The 23,661-nt window shown below is 42.9% G+C and overlaps 1 protein-coding gene across 5 annotated transcripts in view; it reads left to right on the top strand.

Annotated features, from left to right (window-relative positions):
• The first annotated feature begins 10,476 nt into the window (after window positions 1-10,476).
• The window catches only part of TRDMT1 (tRNA aspartic acid methyltransferase 1), a 61,435-nt gene continuing 48,250 nt past the window's right edge, over window positions 10,477-23,661 (top strand). For 2 of the 5 annotated variants that reach the window (XM_059059205.2, XM_067030494.1), the window contains exon 1: window positions 10,477-10,620. In XM_059059205.2, coding sequence (XP_058915188.1) covers window positions 10,557-10,620 — 64 coding nt within the window. In that variant the 5' untranslated portion in view covers window positions 10,477-10,556. Of the gene's footprint in view, window positions 10,621-10,802; window positions 10,987-23,661 lie in introns of those variants that run through there. The other 3 variants (XM_067030495.1, XM_067030496.1, XM_059059209.2) reach the window with 3 other exon arrangements.

Raw genomic sequence — 23,661 nt, 5'->3', positions numbered from 1 at the left:
AAGCCACCACAATGAGAAGCCCTCACACCGCAACGAAGAGTAGCCCCTGCTTGCCGCAACTAGAGAAAGCCCATGTGCAGCAATGAAGACCTAATGCAGCCAAAATAAATAAATAAAATAAATAAAAATTTAAAAATACATATGCGATAAAATTATGATTTTGGTAAAATATGATTTGTGCAAAGACTAGCAGGAGAAACATCAAAATATCAGCCACAGTTCTTTCCTTTTTTAATATATATATTTCCCTATTTTCCCAATTATGGTTTAAGTATTTTATTTAATTTAATTTATTTATTTATTTTTGGCTGTGTTAGGTCTTCTTTGCTGCACGCGGGCTTTCTCTAGTTGGGGCAAGCAGGGGCTACTCTTCGTTGTGGTGCACGGGCTTCTCATTGTGGTGACTTCTCTTGTTGCGGAGCACAGGCTCTAGGCGCGTGGACTTCAGTTGTGGCACGCAGGCTCAGTAGTTGTGGCTCGCGGGCTCTAGAGCACAGGCTCAGTAGTTGTGGCGCATGGGCTTAGTTGCTCCGCGGCATGTGGGATCTTCCGAGGCCTGGGCTCAAACCCATGTCCCCTGCGTTGGCAGGCAGCTTCTTAACCTCTGTGCCACCAGGGAAGTCCCTCTCTGGGTATTTCTAATGTATGTTTATCAGGGCTCTTTCACTTTTGGTGATAAACAAAAATTTATTTTCCAAATAATAATGTCTCATCTCTATGGGGAACTAGTATTTTGATGAAACTGCAATTTGAAGCTTTTGGATTTTAAAACTGTGAACTCTACGAGGATATATAAAGACTCCTCTTTGTTGCATTCTTTTCCCACCCTATTCTAGGATTTAAACCTAAAATGAACGGAGTAAAAAAAAGATATGACATGTAGATTCCGGACATTCTTTCCTAACCAGAATGATTTTTAACTGCTAATGTGAATTTTTTCCTCAAAATATGCCAACTCTCTTATTTATTACTTGATGCCTTCCAGACTTTTAAAAAAAATACTCTTACTATCTTCTAATTTCTCTTCCGTTACAAATGTGCTTCTGTGATTTGTAAATTAATCTGTTAATCCGGAGAATATTGTTTTATGTGACACTGAGCAAGTCATGTGAAGTTTTCTCCTTTTTATTCTTTGTGATAAAGCAGAATACTTAAAAAAACCTGATAGGTCTAAAATAGATTAATAAGCATTTTAAACATTCATAAAGTTCTTTGAAACTTATAAGCCTATATTATCATGTATTATTGATGTTATCCTATTATTAAAACATACTTTTGCCATCTACTGAAATATAGTCTATTTCAGTCATTCCTATTCTCTGAATTACTAAACATAGAACAAATCCCTTTGGGACTTGTACTGTATTTTAACTTAGCAGTAATTACCTTAAATGGAAATGAAACACTAATAGTCTTGATCCGCAGGAATCGGTTTAACTCTAGAATGCAAGGGTTAATGGCCTCTGGTGCATCCCAAGTGTGACTAGAAAGTTTGGGGGATAAGTTGGGCTTGTGTTGTATAATATTTATGGAAGTGACTTTGAAAGCTAGTAAAGTCAATTTTAACAATTTTAAATAACTACAAAGTTGGTTTTTTTCCTTATACAGTGAATAAATATAGTAAGTGCAGTATTATGGGGCTGTTCTATTTCATTTATTTTTATCACTATTGGATCATATGAGAATGATTCTAAGTTCTGTCGTGCATCTAAAACACTACCTAACTAGCAAGGGTAAAATGAAAAATCCTTATATATGATTCTTCTCTGGCTTTTAGTTTGTCAGTACTAATAATTGTAGCAACTTTTGAGAAAAAGACTGTGAAGAATAATAAGGGCTTTTATGGAGCGTGCGTGTGCCTGTGCGTGTATGTCTTTTCCCTTTTCCTCTTCCTGAGACTTCTGGTTTGTGAGATTTGGCTACCTCAGACAGTTCTGCATATTCAGGTAAATTACTAGAGAAAAGGAGCAAAGTAAGAACGGCTCTCAAAGGTATTACATTTTTCTCTCCTCTATTCATTGAAGGCTGCAATAGAAAACAATAAAGACATCTTGTTGGATAATATGCAAACTAGTCTCCCGGTAATATAACTTTTTTGAAAACACACTAGGAAAAGAATTCTCTCTGTGTAATTGTTAGAAAAGAATGGGTTGTACCTTACATTATAATTTGTGGTTCAGCTGTTAACTGAACGAAGCTCAAACAGAACAAAGTCGAAGGAAATCAGTATCTATTGCTCTAGGCATATTACTGAGTTTCTCTCTCTCTCTTTATATACATATATATATATATATATATATATATATACTCACAAATACAGATATATATATATATACACACTCACATATACAGATATATATATACACACATATACAGATATATATACACTCACAAATACAGATATATATATACATACATATACAGATATATATATACACTCACATATACAGATATATATATACACACATATACAGATATATATACACACTCACATATACATATATATATACACACATATACAGATATATATATACACATATACAGATATATATATATACAAATTAATAATTGATTGGATACAGACGACTGCCTTGCTAGCAAATATTACCCTTCTTTCATAGATGAAGAAAGTGAGTATTAGAGTCAGGATTCACATTAACCAATTTATTTATTTTTTTAAAATAAGCTTTGGCACCTCCCTGGTGACTCAGTGGTTGAGAGTCCGCCTGCCGACGCAGGGGACACGGCTTCGAGCCCTGTCCGGGAAGATCCCACATGCCGCGGAGCAACTAAGCCCATATGCCACAACTACTGAGCCCGCGCACCACAACTACTGAAGCCCACATGCCTAGAGCCCGTGCTCCGCAACAAGAGAAGCCACCGCGATGAGAAGCCCGCGCACGGCAACGAATCCTCTTTGGTGAAGCAGAATTAACCTTTTTGCCTGACCTTTAGAACATGTATTGCCGTATGGGTTCGGGTTCGCTTCACAATTCTCCAAAGTTGCCTTATTCCTCAGGCCAACCTGTTCTCAGGTAGCGCCATATTCTGGTGACTAGGGCTGCTTTTGTTTGGACCCCTGGGCTTTTCATCTGAGGATAGGGGCCCAGCAGGCATGGGACAGCAGAGCCGTTGAAGTACCTTTTGTACTAAGTTATGGACTTTCCAGTGAGTTGGAATTCCCTGTTCTCCACCTACCTGCGGGCCTGGGCAAGTTACCTAATCCCTTTGGATCTCTGTGTCTTCATCTCTCAAACTGAGGTTGGATGAAATCAGTGGTTTACAATCTGTGTCCCCCCAGGTCACTTAGGTGTAGCTACCGAGACCAATGGCAGTAGGAGAGGTGCTTCTGGGCTGTTTATCATCCATGCTTCGACAAGAGGACAGCTGTGTGTGTGTGTGTGTGTGTGTGTGTGTGTGTGTGTGTGTGTGTGTGTGTACCCTCTCTCTACCCCTCCCTCTCTGCCCTGATTCTATACTTTTTTTTTCTATATTTAATTTTTTGCCCGTGCCACGTGGTATGTGGGATCTTACTTCCCTGACCAGAGATCGAACCCCAAACTCCCCGCAGTGGAAGCGCAGAGTCTTAACCACTGGACTGCCAGGGAAGTCCCTGCCCTGATTCTAAATGAGATTTTGTTTGAACAAAAGATTCTACATCTAAAAATAGTTGGAAAGACACTGGACCATATAGTCCTTAAGGTTCCTTCCTGCTCTAACTTTCCATGAGCGTATGAAAGCAGTTTTAAAGATGGAGAATCTCACTGTCTTTAATTTAATTAAAATGTAATCTTTAAAATTTGCTGCAAAACATTGTTTGATTCGAAATTTCAGAAAGAGCCTCAAAGAGAAAAATCCAGGTCAAAATCTATGACTGAGTCCTCGGAAATGGCAAAGCTATAAGGCACACTGCGTGGTTTCTATGCTTTTCAGCAAAAAAAAAAAAAAAAAAAAAAAAAAAATCTATCATGAAATTTCCTCTTGATTCCAATTTAAAAAAACATTTTTTTCTTTTTCTTCTTCTGAGGTAAGTGTAAGTTAGTGTTTACAATCCGAAGTCACTAGAATATTCTTCAGAGCAGAAAAGTACTATTCCTTCCAGACTCCAGGAAGTTCATATTTTTCCATCTGTGCTTTTTCTCTTAGAAATTTATGATGTCATTGATAGGACACATCTGCTATTTCCTGTTTCTTTTCCTTTGTGACAGTCTATGAATAAGGTGTCTGGATCCCAGAGAAAGAAGATGAATGTTTGGCTACAAGGTTTGCTTTTCTTTGTGTTCCTTTTACTCCATATTTTAGGGCACTTATTTATTTATTTATTTATTCATTTATTTATTTATTATTTATTTATTTATTTATTTTTTTGCGGTACGCGGGCCTCTCACTGCTGTGGCCTCTCCCGTTGCGGAGCACAGGCTCCGGACGCGCAGGCCCAGCGGCCATGGCTCACGGGCTTAGTTGCTCCGCGGCATGTGGGATCTTCCCGGACCAGGGCACGAACCCGTGTCTCCTGCATCGGCAGGCGGATTCTCAACCACTGCGCCACCAGGGAAGCCCAAGGGCACTTATTTAAATCAGTGTTCATCATGCAGTAATTAAGTGATTGACGCACATTTCAACACTGTCCATTTATTGGTGGGCTACCCACAAATGTCATAACTTCAAGAGACTGTCACTCTTGAGTAGTTCTGTCCAAGAGAACTTTCTGTGATGACGGAAATGGTCTCTTTTTGCTGCGCCACCAGCCACATGTGCTACTTGAAATGTGCCTTAAGTGACTGAGGAACTAAATATTTAATGTTTATTAATTTAAACGTAAGTCAACAGATGTGACAAATGGCTACCTCACTGGCCAGTGTAGCTCAGTGAAATTGGTAAAATAGTCCTATGCTTAGAGAGAAGAAGGTATTAAATTGTTTTTTATTGTTGGCATTTTTATGGTCAGAAATAGATGGCAGATTTTTACCCTTAATTTTTTTTAATTAAAAGTTTCTTCAGCGCCTGGCTCATGAAAGAATCAATAAATGATCGGATGGTGATAATAAGTTTCCCGTCACCTCCATCCCATGTCTCACCTGCCCATGCGTCCTGGGTGAGGTCACTTTAGCAATTTTTTTCCTGAGATTGCCAGACGTGTAGACACCTTCACAGCTGCCATGGTCTTTCTGGGAGCTAAGAGCTAAGAGGGGGTCTCTCATTACGTGTGCTGCTGCCTTCTGACTTCCTATGCTTCTTCTTTGCTTAGCAGCCCCTCAGTCATGGCTCTGGCTTTCTGAATCCAGTGTTTACTTCACACTGCTCCAAGCCCTGGCCAGCCCAGGATGCCTCCCATAAGCTCCCCTAGAGCCCTTAGACGTCTGTGTCCATCTGGACCACTCTACTTGCTGATGTGACCTTGTTTGGGCCCCGTGTTCACTTAGGCTCCTAAAACAGGCATCACCAAACTGGAGTGTGATTGACTTCAGGGGTCAGAGGCATGCCACAGGACCCAGTCGAAGGGACTGAGAATGCATCACTTAGAGAATGTCATTATATAGATACCATTTATCATATATACATTTATATTGTGCCAGGTACTGGGCAAAGTGCTCTGAATTCTCATTGAATCCCCATAGCAGCTGCATGTTCTGTTTTCACACATCTTAGATGTGCTCTTAGGCTCAGAGAGGTTAAGTGACTTTCCCAAAGTCACACAGTTAGGAAGAGGCAGAGCTACGATTTCTTATCTACACTCTTTGGCTTTCAAGCATATAGTCTTAACCACAATGCAATTCATTGCAGAAGAGGGATAGTTCTTCAAAATCAACGCAGAGGGCAAATCTAAAAGGAACTGGATTTTAGGTGATTATAAAGAAGGTTTTTCTAATAATTCAAGCTCCTTCAACTCCAAACACCTAACCCTGTGAAGTACGCGGTGTCCCTCATTAGCAGCTCACAATCTTCGCGCTGGAGGATCAGAAACTGGTAAAAGGCATTCTGGAATAAGTGTCTGGAATCACCACATGTGATAGATGTGTTAGATATCACCACATGTGATATCACCACATGTGATAGATAGTTTCTGATAGAGGATCAGAAACTGGTAAAAGGCATTCTGGAATAAGTGTCTGGAATCACCACATGGGATAGATGTGATAGATATCACCACATGTGATATCACCACATGTGATAGATAGTTTCTGATAGAGGATCAGAAACTGGTAAAAGGCATTCTGGAATAAGTGTCTGGAATCACCACATGTGATAGATGAGCTCTCTGGGTCTTTCCAATTCAAATTTCTTCTGAATATGATTTCTTCTCTTTTTTATTTTTTATTTTTTTTTTGTGGTACGCGGGCCTTTCACTGTTGTGGCCTCTCCCATTGCGGAGCACAGGCTCCGGACGCACAGGCTCAGCGGCCATGGCTCACGGGCCCAGCCGCTCCGCGGCACGTGGGATCTTCCCGGACCGGGGCACGAACCCGTGTCCCCTGCATCGGCAGGCGGACTCTCAACCACTGCGCCACCAGGGAAGCCCTGATTTCTTCTCTTGAGGGCATTTATTGACAATTTATTTCCGTTTGACTACTTTTAAATTTTCCATGCAGTTCATAAAGACCATCCTTTTTCTGTGTAAAATCAGAGTGTAATTTATTCATTACTCAAACTGGCATAAGCAGGCTATTCTCTTCCTGTAGGCAGTCCAGTATAGGAGACCACATCATGTTTCACTGGGGAATAAAGAATGGCCTGGGACTTCCCTGGTGGCGCAGTGGTTAAGAATCCGCCTGCCAACGCAGGGGACATGGGTTCGAGCCCTGGTCTGGGAAGATCCCACATGCCACGGAGCAACTGAGCCCGTGCGCCACAACTACTGAGCCTGCGCTCTAGAGCCCATGAGCCACAGCAATGAGAAGCCTGCGCACCTCAACAAAGAGTAGCTCCCGCTCGCCACAACTAGAGAAAGTCCGTGCACAGCAACGGAGACCCAACGCAACCAAAAATAAATAAATAAGTTTTTTTTTTTTTTTTTTTTTAAAAGGAATGGCCTGGATCATGGAAACTCAAAGATGGTTGCAATAAGTATTTTAAGCGTTTGGCAGAGGCTATGTTTAATCTTGTTAAATGTTAATGATCAGTGACAGGTAGGAGAGGAAGAATAACATCATTAGATTTCACCTTATACAGTGAGCCCTTAAATAATTGAGAGTAGGCTATTAATTTAATATACCCTTGGTATTATATTGTGCCCCTTAATTATTTCTGATATACTTCATGTGTGCAAAGTGTTAACTAGCATTTTGGCTTTTTAACAAAGTGTATTTTTATGTTTTGGAGGAATATGCAGTGAACATCCTAAAGTTCAACTCCTGATGTTTGTATTTTCAAAAAGTGTGTTGAGCTTCTCTGATTAGAGTATCAGCTCTATTGGGCATATCATTGAGGATAACTTTATGGGAAGCTATAGGATTAGAAAGCCCTTTTTCTCCTGCAAGAATACTTAAGAAGGAATAATCAATATACATCTCTTTTTTTTTTCTTTATCTGCCCTTCCCACATTCCTCCTTGGCTACTCCCGATTGGGGCACCCCCAGCTCAACAGCCGTGCCAGGGTTTGGAAGAGAACGCATACATAATCTGATCCAAGGGGGCTTAGCGTCTCACAGATGCTTCCATGGAGAGAGCTGTAAATTATGATTATGGAGCAAGTTTCTGTTCTTGAAATGGTCATCACGCATGGTCAGCGTTAGAGAGGAAATACCAGGTAAAGAGTAGAAGTGGCATATATGAGGTGACAACTGGGCTAGAATGAACTGAAAGGATTTAGTGATAGGAACCGGTGGAATTTGTATTTCAGAAGACTGGAAGGCAAGTGGGTTGGGGAATTGAAACACGTCGTGGGTTTCCAGCCTGGGAGTCTAGAAGGAAACTTCTGCTCGAAGTGTGGGTCTTGAAGGAGGTTAGGATTTCTAGGCAGGGTGAAGAAAGGAAAGGGAACCTCAGAAATGAAGGATGTTTGGGGGATTCCGAGTGCTCTAGTTTGCAGTAGCATTAAAGAAGGGGAGAAAGCAAAGTTAAGGCAGAAAAATGCGTCTGGGGTTACATTGTGAAGACCCTTAAGTATCAGAGTGAACACTTTGTAATCATCCTGTGGGGGGATGGGGTTCTACTCTTCCTCTCAGGGAGCTGGTATGTTTCATGAACCCTCCCCTCAATTTGTCTTCTCTCCTACAAGGTAAGATCCTCAGTCATATTTATTTTGATTTATAGCACTAATGCTAAACAGATGCTAGATTTATTTAATGTATTGGTTCTTGACTATAGATAAATCACTGTGACTACATAGCTCCTTTTATATTGTATGTCCTGATATATATTTATGGTACTAATATTTTGCAATAAATATTAAAAAATTTGTTTCATGCATTATATACATGATGTTAGTGTGTATACGATTTCTACAGGCTTAATTGGTTTAAAAGCATATTCGCTTAAAGCAGATTTTTAAAATGTCTTCTTTCAACATCATTTCAATTTGAGCCGGTAATTAACATGTGGCCCAATCAGGACTCACGTTTTCAAATACTAATTCAGCCTCAGAATCTTAGAGCCACAGGGCCCTCAGCAATCATTTCCCCTTCTTTCTTGTGCTTTCTTTTACAGATGAGGAAACCAGGCTCACCGCCAAGGCACACAATCGGTTACTGGCAACGCCAGGGTTAAGACTCCCTTCCCTGGTATCTTTCTATACACCAACCCTCTTATCTGCAATAAGTGACCAATAAAAAAAAATTCTGGGACTTCCCCGGTGGCGCAGTGGTTAAGAATCTGCCTGCCAATGTAGGAGACACGGGTTCGAGCCCTGGTCCAGGAAGATCCCACATGCCCGGAGCAACTAAGTCCATGAGCCACAACTGCTGAGCCCATGTGCCACAACTACTGAAGCCCACACACCGCAACAAAGAGTCGTCCCCGCTCACTGCAACTAGAGAAGGCCCGTGCGCAGCAACGAAGACCCAATGCAGCCAAAAGAAACCCCCCCAAAACAAAAAAACATTCAAAGGCCAATACACATTTATGGTTAAAAAATTTCACAGGACACATCAAAATGCATCAGTCAGTTCCATAATGGAGACACAGTAGGCATACTTTTATTTGTTAACAGCATTACATTAGCACATGTGAATGTTTCTATCAGTTATTATTACAAGCAGTACTCAATTTCTCCTAACAAAAGTGAAAGTATGTAAGAGGCCAAAAAAAAAAAAAAAAGTGAACGTGTGGTGGTCATGGGAACAACAGAAAAACATTTCACAATGAGACCATTTCTTCTCCTGGGTATGACCACGTTTTCTTAGTTTGTAATCCAGCTTCTAACAATTTGGTCAGTGGATCATCTTGGAGAAGCAAGGCCCTAGCACTTGGAGGGCCATAATTGTAACCGAGCAGGACACTATGGGGCCTTCCTGGGACAGACCCCCCTCTCCCATAGCTTCAGCTTTAGTTCCTCTCTGAAGTACCTAGATAATTTGTATCTGATGCATATTTCCTGAGTTTTTCAGATGCTAAAACCACTATCAAATGGAAGAAATTAACTACTTGAGGATCATGAGCATTAGCTCCAGACCTTCTGGCACCTAAGGACTGATCACCATCAGCCAATCAGAGAACTGTGCACGAGCTGATCACAAACTCTGGGACACCTCTCCCTCCCCTGGCCCTTACAAAGGCTTTGATACAATCCTTTGGAGAGTTCTGGGGTTTTGAGCTACCTATTCTTGATTCACCCTGCAATAAACCTTCCTCTGCTCCCAATTCAGACGTTTCAGTATCATTTGGCCTCACTGTGCGTCAGGCACATGAACTTGCATTTGGTAACTTAAATAGCTCTACGAACAGCATATCCAATCTTGGGGTTATTTTCCAAGCTAAAATAGAATGAACCTCTATAACAATTAAGCAGGCGTCCTCTGTGTTAGCTCACACCGGATCTCTGGGGCATGTGTGCTGACTTCTGGACTTGTAACTCTGGCACCTTCTCTGGGTGAGAGGCTGATTTATCTCCATACTCAAGCTAGGGCGCAACACCAGGCACGTGGTACGTGCTCAAGGCTAATGGAAGAAAGGTTTGGACGCTTTAGGCTTCCAAGGGATAGAAAAGCAGCATGCCTGAAAAATAAGTGTTTCTGGATTCTAACCCGTGTCAATTCACTTTGAGGCAAAGGCACATTTTGCCCCTCTACTGAGCCCAGGATTTTCTTTTTCCCTCCCAAGGCTCCTGAATACACCTTAAAAGGAAGATGGCGCGTAAATCAGGCCAAGGAGTGGCTGCCATTCACTTGGGAGGCCTTGGTGCTTTCTGCCCTTTATCCACCTGCTAACCTCTGCCAGCCCCGGGCCCCGCGCTGTCCTGTGAAGCCGTGAGCCTGAGCTTTTAGGAGGAGGGGGCGGAGGGGAGGGTACTGAAAAGCGGCGGAACCAAAGGCGAGGGAGCGGCGCTGCCGGGGGGAAGGAGGAGCCACGGGACCGGCAGGCCTAGCTCCGAGGCGGCGGCGGCGGCGGCGGCTTGGGGAATGGAGCCCCTGCGGGTCCTGGAGCTGTACAGCGGCATTGGGGGTATGCACCAGGCGCTGAGAGGTAAGAGAGGGCACAGGGCGCCTCCTCCCTCGCGCGTTGTTGGTGGTCAGAGCTCCGGCTCCTGGGAGAGGCGGAGCGGCGAGAAACTAGAGGCGGAGACTGCAGGGGAAACTGCGTGTGTGTGTTCGGGGGGGGCGGGGGAGTTGCTCGGTTGTCATAGAAACCGTCTGCTCGGCGCCCCAGCCGCCCCTGCGGGCGGAGACTCCCTTCCTCGCGCCTCGAGCCTGGTCCGAGGGGCGGGCGGGGCACCTACCAGGGCACAGTTTGTGAGTCCTGATCCGCAAGGCTTGGCTGTAAAGTCAAACCAAAACGGTACCGCCAAAGGGGGAGGGGTGAACCCCCTGCCCTGTGCCAATCCCCAATTCGGTATGGCTGTCCCCAGCGGCGGGGAAACTCGGTCCTTCACCCTCGAGGAGGTCACAGCGGGGGAGGGGAGGTCGCTGGGCTGGGTTCTGCCGGTGAGGGACGAGTCTTCAAAGGGATAACTGCAGGGCCACGTAGAAGTTAGTGAACGCTCAGCAGAACTGTAGGGGAAGCCTGGAGGAAAATCCCCGTCAGTTCTGATCGTTGAAAAGAAACATCTTGTCTTGTTACTTCACGTCTGGATACATTTAGGCGCCAGAAGCCCCGAGTTCAAACTTAGTTGGCAGTGTGACCTTAACGTTTTTGAGCCTGTTTCCTAGTTTTCCAACGTGAAAAGTAATTCAGAGATGGAGAATTATGAGGATTAAAGAAAAAGTGGGTAAAACCTTTAATAATGCCTGGTACCTTGTAACCACTCACAGTGTTATAAAGTATTGTCACGATTTTATGTACCTTTTCTATGTTGAGGTTTTTAGATTTCTTTGGTGCTAAGTTGGAACTGCAAGGTTTATTTTCAGGGATATTCACTCAGAAATATTTATTGAGCTCCTCTTATGTTCCAGGTACTGTGCTAGGCACTGGAGGTATAGAGTGACAAATAGATTTGGAACGCACATGTTTATTCTTAAGTTACTATGACAACCGCAAAACTGAAACTTCCCTGCTTCCTTTTTTTTAGTACCAAAGATAACAAGAGACCAATACCGTAAGATACGGACAGTATGTAATGAGTTGAGCACATACATTTTCTGAGCATGTATATTGAGTTTTGATTCTAGAAGAGGTTAGTGATTATTAAATTTTTATTGCCTACATTTTATTTGATGGCTCTCTATGTTCAGTTCGCATACCAAAATTTACCAGCAGGAAAACAACACAAAACTTTAACATTATTTGCTCTGTTAGTTAATTTTCTAGGATTGTATAATGTCAGCATTTTCTCCATATGTTGAAACCCTTTAATGAACATGATTTTAACGTTACGTAGTGCTTTATCGCAAGCTATAATTCAGCTACTCCTTAAGTGTTGAATGTTAGATATTTCCCCCCATTTTTTTGCAAGTATAAATGTGCTGCAATTAATTATTCAGCATAAACCTTGATTTTTCTCTTTAGACTGTGCTAGGTACTAAGTCAAAATTTATGAGAATTTTTAAAGACTTTCGAAAACGTAGCAAATTGCTTCTCAGAGGTTTCTGAGTGCCCCCTCAAACTACATACTCCTCGGGGTTTGTATTATCCATTATTAACCTTTGTGCATTTGATAGGGGAAGTTGTATAATTTTAATCTGCACCTTTTGGGGGGTTAATGAAATAGTTAGATATTTTCCCTCGTACTAGCCAATGCAACCTGAATTTGTACACACATTTCTATAACTACTGCTACCATCCTGAATCTAAGCTATATCATCTTTCACTTAAATTATTAAAACTAGTTTCCCAGCAGCGCCCCTGCTTCCTTCCCAACAGCTTCCACTCTGCTTTCCAGCTCCATCCTTTCTCCACATAGCAACAAAGTGATCTCTTACCCAGTAAACTGGATCGTGTCACTCCTCTGCTTCAGTGGTTTCCCTCTGAGCTTAGAATCATAGCCCCCTCTTCTTAGTAGGCCTGTGAGATCTGGCTTCTGTCCACCTCTTCAACCTTATGTCTCCCCTGCTTCTCTTTTCCAGGCTTGCAGGTCTTTTCTCTGTGTTTCTCAAACTCTCAAAGTTCCTGTTATGTTCTGGCCTTTGCATTTGCTGTTGTCTCCACCCAGAGTGCTTTAACCGTAGACTTTTCCACTGCAGCTGCATTTCATCTTCCATGGCTTAGTTCAGAGGCGCCTGCCTTGACTGACCCTGTGGTCCAGAGTAGCCTTCCTGCCGCCTCTCTACCTGGACGCTCTCTCATCTTTTGGTTTGAGGTCTACGTACGTATTAGGGGTATTGCGTCTTCATCACCCCGCATGCTTCTCTTCCGATGTCCATTTATTTGATGTGCCAAAGTTTAAAATTTTTCTGTAATGAAATGCATTGTTGTTTTCCATGGGGTTTTTTATATAACAATACAAACTAATAACAATGCCGATTAACTGCAACAATTATGTCAGGTCCTGTTTTAAGTATGTAATAAGCTAGTTAATGGTAGAGCCAGTATTGTAACCTAGGTGTCTCTTTTTTCTTTTAGTTAAAAAAAAGTTTTTTAACTTTTTGCCCACGTGGCATGTGGGATCTTAGTTGAAGCCGGAGTCTTAACCACTGGACCACCAGGGAAGTCCCTGTAACCTAGGTCTCTTAACCCAACCTCTTAACCATGCTATCTATGTTGCCATTTTTCTAGTTAGATCCACTAATTGAATGTATATCTTAAATAATAAGAAGCAGCCAACAGGAATAATACTGAATTTAAACTTTGGCAAATTTCTAGATAAGGTTTATGACTGAGTTTTTTCTGCAGTAAAATATACATCACAAAATGTGCCATTTTAACCATTTTTAAGTGTATTCGGTAGCTTAAGTACTACACTCACAGTGTTGTACAATCATCACTATTGTCTATTTCCAGAACTTTTTCATCATCCCAAACAGAAACTCTATACTCTAAATAACAGCTCCCCATCTCCTCGCCCCCAGCCCCCCGTAACCACTATTCTGCTTTGTCTCTACTAATTTGTCTTTACTGGGTACCTTATATAAGTGCAGTTATACAGTATTTGTCCTTTTGTGTCTGGCTCATTTCACTTAGTGTGATGTTTTCAGGGTTCATCCATGCTGTAGCCTGTGTCAGTACTTCATCCCTTTTCATGGTTGAATAATTTCCCATTATATGCATATACCATATTTTGCTTATCCATTCATCTGTTGATGGGTCCATGGGTTGTTTCCACCCGTTGGCTATTGTGCATAATACTGCTGTGAACATTGGTTTATATGTATGTACCCGAGTCCCTGTTTTTCGTTCTTTTGAATATATACCGAGGAGTAGAATTGCTGGATCGTATGGTAACTCTGTGTTTAACTTCTTGAAGGACCACTAAATTGCCTTCTTTAGTGGCTGCACAATTTTATATTCCAAGGGCAATGTATGACGGTTCCAATTTCTTTATTTCCACATTCTTGACTTGTTATTCCCTTTTTCTATTTTTTTTTGATAATAGTCATCCTAATGGGTGTGGAAAAATATCCCATTGTGGTTTTGATTTCCATTTTCCCTGATAACTAAGGAAGTTGAACATTTTTTCATGTGCTTATTTGCCATTTGTGTATCTTCTTTGGAGAAATGTCTAAGTCCTTTGCTCATTTTGGAATTGGGTCTTTTTTATTGTTCTGTTGTATGAGTTCTGTATATATTCTGGATATTGATCCTTTATGAGGTATATGATTTATAAATATTTTCTCTCACATAACTGAATTCTAGTAGTTATAAAAGGTATATTTAATTTCTTTGGCAGCATGACAGATTTTTTTCAAACCCAATGGACATTTTAATACATCAGTAAACATTTTTCATCCTTAGCCTTGTATGCGATATGCTATTGTATTGTTGCAGTAACTACATAGATGCTTCTGTATCTTCTAAGTTTCTTTTAACTTTATTTTATATCTGCATGTCCGTGTATTAACTTATTAACGAGGGTTCTGTGGTATTTTTCTTTGTTCCTGTACCACCTCTAGCACAGAAGCACACTTGTGACAGGTTCTCTGTAGCGGACTATTGAGTTTATTATTGAATTGGTATTCACTCTACCATCACGTTGGTAAAACCATGGTTTGCTTAGTCCAAATTTTTGTATGATACAAAATTCGTAGTTGCAAACCACAGGATCCACTCTCTAGCTACCATCAGCAGAAAAAAATATGTTTTTAAGGGCATTTGGAAGCCCACAGAATTTACAGGACACCCAACAAACAGGTCAAGAGAATGGGGGCACCAGTCGAGCCACATTCCGGGCACCGGCCCCACGAGTCCTCATGCTGACATCACAGCTTCCACCAGTAATGCTGGGGACTGGAGGTGAGAAGTGCTGTCACACTTTTGCCCTGAAAGGGGCATCTTTACCACCTCTCTTACCAAAAAAGATGAGTTTTCTCATTTGCTTTCTTACATTGCTATTTCTGAATTGAAGTCATGTGAGAATGCAGTTGGTTGGTGGCCATTAGATCCCATTGCCGGACTAAGGAAGCTGGGAGAGTGAGTTCTGGCTTCAGTTTTGGGAAGAAGGGACTCGTAAAGTGGCAAAATTTTGAACAGGAAACGTAGGCAAAGATTCTAGATGGCCACCAGCATAGTAAATGTCATTGCATTCTTTAATACATATTTGCCCCTGTACAGGAACCACTTATTACCACTTTGATATTATTTATGCCTGCATAGCCTGTACAGTTTTGGCTAGAGAATCTTCCAAGTGAAAACATTTTTCAGAAAGTAGTGGAAGTAGTAGTTTCATGAGTTAAATAGCAGTGGAACCCGCAAGGGTTAGCAAATGGTTAGCAAATAAGAATCTGCTTTTCTCATAAAATATAATATCAGAGAAAGAGTAAAATGTGGTTTAAGGTGGTGAATAAAAGAAAGCTCTAGCTGATTACTATTATATATCTAGTCAACTATTGGGACAGCCTTAAAAGCAAAACGTCTTGCCCTCCCAAATAATTTTGAAAGGTCTTTCAAGGTGCTGGTTTTGAGTTTTAGCCACATAATACTTACTCATATTTAGTAAGAACTACCCAGCCTTAATATTTGCTGTTAAAAGGATAGGCCTGTCATAGTTATTCATTTTCTGAATCTCTTTTGTCTTTATTTCTCAATGACTTATATTCCAACTTGGGATTCTACCAAGTGTGCCTCCAACTGAACGGGATACGTACATTATGGTGAAATGTAGATCTGAATGTCAGATGTAGTTTTGAAACACCAGTTGTAAAGGGCTGAAATTTGAACTGCTTAACTTTTTTTCTTTCATATTTATCCTTTGAGGTTGTAAAAATGTCCTCTTTATGTGTATTTTCCCACAGTTATTCTTGTATGACTTACTGTCAGATTTAAAGTAAAGCAAGGCCAAAATGTGTCCCGTTAAAAAATATGTATCATTTGTTGTTTGGTATCTATGGGAGTTATTAGATTGTTTTTTCTCTGAACTTGAAATACAAGGAAGAAATATAGAATGAATTTTTTGTATTCAAAGAGGAGCATCCCAGCTTTCCGTTGGATGACAGAATTACCTTTCTTTTATGTGATGAAGAATGAATGCATACTTCACTGCAGAGTATTTATTACAGTAAGTCCTCTTCCTACAAACCTTCAAAGATGCAAGCTTGCATTTGCACGTCCAATCACGTAAGTTAGTTCACGTCTCTGGCGTACGTTGTCATGTGTGTGCATCCTCTACAAGGGGTTGTGCTTTTGTGCACTGTACAGTACAGTATAGAGTACAGCAGTGCAGTATCTTTATTTTGAGCTCAGGGTGTCTGGAAGCAAGTGTAAAAGCAGCGGTGTTGTAGCTGGTACTGCTAAGAAGCGCCAAGCGGTAACAATGGGAACGGTACTGTAAGATTTAAAATGTTTTCTATATTTTTTGCGTTTGTTCTTTATGTATTATTTGTGTGAAAAGTAGTATAAACCTATTACAGTACGGAACCATATGGCCAAGTTGTGTTAGGTGAGTACCTAGGCTAACTCTGCTGGACTTACTAACAAGTTAGACTTACGAATGTGCTCCCGGAATGGAACTCGTTCGTATGTAGGGGACTTAACGGTACTATATTCCACACATCAAATTACTTCTCCCATGTTAATGAATAGATGACCACTTTACTCTGTGTTAGGACCTATCTATTGGGTTTTTTTAGGGAGCTCAATAAATAGTACCCCTCTTCTTAATTCTGAACAAAAAGAGAAACAAAACAGAAGAATAAAGCAAATAGGAAATCAAAATCTATATGATTTTTATGACGAATAAAGGCTGAGTTGGAGCGTGTAGCTTAGTGAGAAGGCCAAGCGGGTCAGCTCACGTTCAACCAGAGAAGTGGGCAGCTTACCTTCCGGGCACAGCTGGAGAAGCACGCAGAATGTGTGTTCCCTGTGGGTAGCGCATTCCCAGGAGGAGGGGGGAGCTGAGCAGCCCTGGCCAGTTTATTCTTCGCAAATTAGCCAGTGAGAGAAGTCAACCACGAAGTCCACTGAAGAGAGCAAAAGGATAGGATAGGGGAGGAGTTTAGAGTGGATAGAAACCACTCACTTGGAAGAAACAGCAGTAAATGCCTCCCATTTTACATTAACTTTGCCAACTGCTTTTAGGAATCCTTCAGGTATTATAGTTTTTAAAAATTTTGCAAGTCATTCTTTCTAATATTTGATACTTAAACTCTTTCTGGCAATCATTTGGTAGTGCCCAATAATTTGAAATAGGATACCTTGTTTTCACAGCAGCTTGGTCTTAAGCCATTGTTACTTGGCTCCACGGGAGAGTAACAGCGGACAGTGTTTATGTAGGAGAGGCTCAAGGAGAGGTCTCTTATTAGAAGCACAGTTCTATTGTCAGAAGAACTTCCTAGCTGTGTGACCTTGGGGAAAAATGAAACTTGCTGTGCCTCAGTGTCCTCTTCTATAAAAGAGGATAATAGTAACACCTACCTCAAAGGGGAATTGTGAAGATTATGAATTAATAAAAATAAACCAGTAAATAGTGCTTGGAACATAGTAAGTGCTCAGTAAATATGGGCAACTATTATCAAAAATCATAAAGTTATAGAAAGTTATTATATGTTGTTAAAAATGGCCTTTAGAAGAAACTGATTATTAAATATTTGAAGTTGTCAGAGAGCTTTCAGACTAGATTTGAATTATACAGGAATACGTTGGTGAAGGAAAGAATTATTTACAGCTACTATAGATGATATGGAATGAAAATGAAGAGTAAAAGAGAAGGGTATTGGAGAGAGTGGAATATTCCATTTTGCCCTCTTGACTCCCTAGGAAGCTTACTTACCTTCTCTACTAGAGAACAGATTTCCTAGCCTGGATCCACTTCGTGTTCATTTTCATGGCATCTGTCTCAGTGTTTTCTGAAATACTCCATGTGTTTTTCTGAGCGATAAAATTAATGCCATTATTTAGGAATAAGACAGGTCTGCCACATACTAGCTGTCTAAATATTGGAAAATTATTCAACTTTCTGAGCCCAGGTACCCTGTATGTGAGATGGATATAATACTTCCTCATAGGGTATTATGAATGTAAAATGAAACAGTTGATGAATGAAAAATAATGTGGGTACTCAGTAAATCATACTTCCTTTTCTTATTCCCACATTAATTGTAACTAGCTTTTTTCTCTTAGTTGTGTTGGGTTCCCTTATTGATAAAATTGGGATAACAATACTAACTTTATAGGCTTGTTAGGATTTAATGAAACAATGTATACGTAGAGCTAGTATAGTTCCTGATATATAAATAGTACTGATGATGTTACTTAGGAAGTTGAACATTTTCATATGCTTGTTATTTGTATTAATTTTGTGGCTTGTTTATGTTGCCATTGGTATATTCTTTTTTATAATTGGCGTTTGTGGTTCAATTTTGTTGTGATATTTTTACCAAGCAGGATTTTGAAGGATGATTGGGAGTTTGCCAGATAGTAAAAAAGGGAAAGCATGTACCAGACAAAAGGAGAATTCTGTACAGACACACAGGCATGAAATAGCATGGTCTATGTGGATACATACAGGTATTAAGATATTATTGCAATATAAATGCTCCAAGACAGTAGAAGGTGTTTACAAGTTACCAAATCATGAAATGCCATGTATAACCTGATAAGGTGCTTGGATTTTTATCTTCTAAGTCTGATTAGTGAAGGAAGGTTGATGAACCTGTTGGGGTTATGTTCTAGAAATTTTACCCTATGACCCCAGGAGTGGTGAGGAGATTAGAGGCAAGGTGGTCAGTTAGGAGGTGATTGTTGAGAGATGATGGAAGTAGGCAGAGCCAATAAATGGAGAAGACTTTTACTCACAAGATATACAGGATCTGAAAGTCAGCAAAACCTGGGAGTTACTGGGATGTGAGGTACCCAGATTTCTGACTTGGATGATTTAACAGATGGTACAGTCAAGGTTGGGGAGAAATAATAGGTTCCATTTTAGAGTTACAGAGTTTGAGTTTTCCTTGGGACCCATGGAAATTGTGCATTTGGGGCTGAGGGAGAGAGGACTGGAGATGGGGATTTATTTCTCTCTATATGCGAGTGTACAGAGAAGAGGACCAACAAGATGGAACACCAAGGGTGATGGTTTTTTGTGGCTAGATAGATAAATACAGTAAGTCCCCTACGTACGAACGAGTTCGGTTCCGAGAGCGTGTTCGTAAGTCCGACAAAGTTAGCCTAGGTGGCCACCTAACACAATCGGCTGTATAGTACTGTACTGTGATAGGTTTATACTACTTTTCACACAAGTAATACATAAAGAACAAATGCAAAAAATAAAGAAAACATGTTTAATCTTACAGTACCGTCTCCATTGTTATCGCTTGGCGCTTCCTAGCAGTACCAGCTACATCACCTCTGCTTTTGCGCTTGCTTCCGGACATCCTGGGCTTGAAACAAAGATACCGCACTGCTGTCCTCTATACAGTACTGTACAGTGAAGTACACAAAAGCACAACCACTTATAGAAGATGCACGCACGTGACAGTGCACGCCAGACACGTGAACTAACTTATGTGCTTGGACGTGCGAACGCACGTTTGAAAGTTTGCAACTTGAGGATTTGTATGTAGGGGACTCCCTGTGGTATTCAAGGAGAGAAGCTGAGCAGGAAAATTAGAGAGCAGGAAGTGGAACCAAGAGGACGTTGCGCCATGGACGTAGAGGGAGGAGGGGACCTCGAGGACTGACGGGGTAATACAAAAGCCAAGTGAAAAAATTAAGGTTAAAATGAGTTCCTGGGTTAGTTACCACTTCCCGGCTGGTACCCTGTGCAGCAGAGTCTCCTGAGGAATTGATCCGTGTGCCTTGATGGTTAAGTAAGCTCAGGAAAGTTCACATGACTTTGGCCCTTGAATCATTCTCAGGACGCATCAATGTGTCCCAGGTGTTGGGAAGCCCTGCAAAAACGACGCTGTTTGGCTCAAAACAGCACCTCCTCATGCATGTGAGCAGGGTGTGTTTTTTTAGCGGGAGAGGGGGGCACCCTTAGCCTCCTGTGTCGTAGCGTTCCTCGGCTGTCTCGGGCAGCGCCTGATGGGCAGCAGGAGGGCCCCAGCGGAGCTGGGGGGCAGATGCCGGAGGCGGCAGGCTGGTGAGTGAGGAGGGCCCGGGCCGTCGGAGGATGATACCCACAGCCCTGACTAAGCCTAAAGGGAGCTGCGCTGTGGTCTCTCTACGCGGCAGGGCTTGTGAGTGTCCCCGCTCTCCCTGCCTTGCGCTAAAGACGTGCAGACCTGCGCCCCCGGTTCTCCCCGCTCCTGCCCGACGCGCTCCCGCGGCCCTCCTGGTCGCAGTGACAGGCGTCGCCTTCGCCCGGGGGCCCGGCCCGAGGTCTTGCAGTCACACCTCCGTGTCTTCTCTTTCACCCACATCGGCACGTTCCGTGGGCTCCACCTTCAAGCCGGATCTGTCGTTCCATCCTTCGTCTCCGTCGTCACCTTTACCGCCCCGTCTCTGTCCTGTTCCGCCAGCCCCCTGGGCCCCAGCCGCGCGTTCAGCGTCGCCCCCCCCCCCCCCCCCCCGTTCCCCTGCGCTTGCTTCACCCCGCAGCACTGCCGCGGGGCGGGGCGGGGCTCTCACCCCCGGGTGCTCAGTTTCTCCGCCGAGCCTGCGCTCACATGAAGCACCGGGCTGTGCACCTGGGATCTAGGTGCGCCAGCAGCTGTCTGGAGGGGTTGGGTACCATGACCCTAAGTGGAGAGGAGGGGAGAGTCATACGTGTGAAACTGTAGGGGGGAAACAAACAAACAAACAAAAAAATATATATATATGTATACACACACACACACACACAGACACACGCTCCTCGTTCCTAAAACCCGTGTCATTTCCTAAGCGATAAGAGCACCAGAGGCATCTTTGGGTCTCATATTTGCTCCTCGACTCCGGCTCCTGACACGGAGCTCCTCGATGCCTTAGAATTCCCTGGGTGACAGGAGAGCCTTTTGTACTAATGAGGTGGCTCTTGTTGGGCTCCTGGGTGGCTTCAGAATGCAGACTGGTCACCGGAAAGATCAAGTGATAACTGGAAGCTTGGAACTTTCAGCCCCACCCCCATCCTCTGGGAAAGAGAAAGGGGCTGGAGATGATCAATGACTGATCATGCTCACGTGGTAAAGCTTCCATACAAATCCTCACTGTCTAGGGTTTGTAGACTTCTGGGTTGGTGAGGGTGTCCATGTGCTGGGAGGCCTGTGCACCCCAATCCGTGAGAGCAGAAGCTCCTGCACTCGAGACCCTTCCAGAACTTGCCCTACGTATCTCTTCATCTGGCTGTTTATCATCCGTATCCTTTAAAATATCCTTTATTATATAATAAACTGGTAACGTTAAGTAAGTGTTTCCCTGAGTTTTGTGAGATGTTCTAGAAACGATCAAGTCCAAGGAGGGGGGTCATGGGAGCCTCTGATTTGCAGTTACGTTGGATAGAAGCTGTGGTTAACCTGGGGTTTCCTATTTGAAACCGGTGTCCGAAGTGGGGCAGTCCTGTGAGACTGAGCCCGCAGCTGGTGGGATCTGCAGCTCTCTTCAGGCAGATACCGTCAGAGGTGAACTGAGCTGTGCGCATCCAGCTGGTGTCACGGAGAACCGCTTCGTGTAGGGAAGAAACTCACATCTTGTGTCGGAAACGTTGTGAGTGTGGTTGTAGGGCGCGACTGGAGGGGACACAGGAGTACTGTTCATGGACAGACACCCTCATGGGGTGACTAGACCACAAAGAGAAAGGCTGAGGGAGGGCTCAGCGGAGGCGCCGCCTCCCCTCCCTCCCCCACCCGTGTCCCCACCCAAGTGCAGATGGGCGCATGGGAAGTGCTGCTCAGACCAGGTTGTGTCTTTATTGCAGGGCTTCTGTCCCCTGTGATGCGCCCCTCCCCCAAGACAGCCTGTCTTACCCAGGCCTTCTGAGAGCACAGTTGGCTGGGCTTTCTTGTGAAGCTGTGACTGATTTAGTAAAGCACTGCCTTTTGTTTGCTTTCCCTCCTTCCCTTCCTCACTACCTTCGCTTTTGCTACTTTGGGGTTTTACCTCCCAGAAAAAGCATTTGAAGCCAAACTTTGCCTTGGGTTCTTTTTCAGGAAACCTGACAATTATTGCAATCGCCTCTTTTTCTTTTTCTTTTTTTTTTTTTTTTTTTGCGGTACGCGGGCCTCTCACTGTTGTGGCCTCTCCCGTTGCGGAGCACAGGCTCCGGACGCGCAGGCGCAGCGGCCATGGCTCACAGGCCCAGCCGCTCCGCGGCATGTGGGATCCTCCCGGACCGGGGCACGAACCCGTGTCCCCTGCATCGGCAGGCGGACTCTCAACCACTGCGTCACCAGGGAAGCCCTGCAATCGCCTTTTTACTGGTCTGCTTGCTTCTGCTCTATCACCTCTAGTTTATTTTCAACCCAGTGGTCAGCGTGATCCTTCAGAAATGTGTCACAGAAGTCACTCGTCTGATTAAAACTTCTGAGAGGTGTCTCATTTCACTCAGTAAAAGCCAGAGACCTTAACCCACAGGCCTCCTTGATCTGGAGCCAGCCCTGTTCTCTTTGCCTGCATCCCCTGCGCCTCTCCCCGCTCACTCCATTCCAGGCTTGCCGGCCGGCTGAGTCAGTCTTAGCTGCTTTAACAGAGTACCAGAGACTGGGTGGCTCATAAACAACGGAAATTAATTTCTCACAGTTCTGAAGGCTGGGAAGTTCAAGATCTTGGTGGCAGCGTGGTTGAATTCTGGTGAGGGCCCTCTTCCAGGCTGCGGAGTGCCGCCTTCTCATCATGTCCTCACTTGACAGGGAGCAGAGGGGAAGCAAGCGCTCTCATGACTTTTTAAGGGCACTAATCCTGTTCTTGAGGGCTCCACCCTCATTCACCTACTCCTAATTCTAATGACCTCCCAAAGGCCCCACCTCCTAATACCATCACATTGGGAGGTAAAGTTTCAACATATGGATTTTCAGGGGACATAAACATTCAGTCCCTAATACCAGTTTCTTTGCAGTTTCTCCTACAATACAAGCATGCTCCCATCTCTGGACCTTTGCAGTATCTCTTCTTTCTGTTCTAGAAAGTTCTCTCATATCTGCCAGACCTGCTCCCTCATTTTCTTCAGGTTGCTGCTAGTGAGACATTCTCTAACCAACATATATAAAAATTGAACCAGTTCCTTCTCCCACACTGTCTGGCTTAACTCTGCTTAATTTTTTCCCATAATACTTTTCATTGTTAGGCATATTATATACTTACATACTTATTTATTTGTTGTTTGCCCCTGCACTAGAATATAAGCTCCATAATAGGATAGATTTTGTCTAGAACATCACTTATCACATATTTGTTGAATGAATGAATAAATGAACAAGGGTCATGTTTGCTATGAAATATGTATAGCTTGAAGTAGACACCATTATACTGTGACAAGCTTAAGCTTAGTTATTAAGTCTGAATCATAAAGGTCTCTCTCTCTCTTTTTTTTTTTTTTTTTTGGATGAGCTAAGTCAGCATTTTCCAAAG

The sequence above is a fragment of the Kogia breviceps genome, chromosome 3 (genome assembly GCF_026419965.1).
Source record: "Kogia breviceps isolate mKogBre1 chromosome 3, mKogBre1 haplotype 1, whole genome shotgun sequence".
Taxonomy (NCBI): Eukaryota; Metazoa; Chordata; class Mammalia; order Artiodactyla; family Physeteridae; genus Kogia; species Kogia breviceps.
Note: the sequence above shows the minus strand (reverse complement) of the source record. Positions and strands in the feature narration are given on the sequence as shown.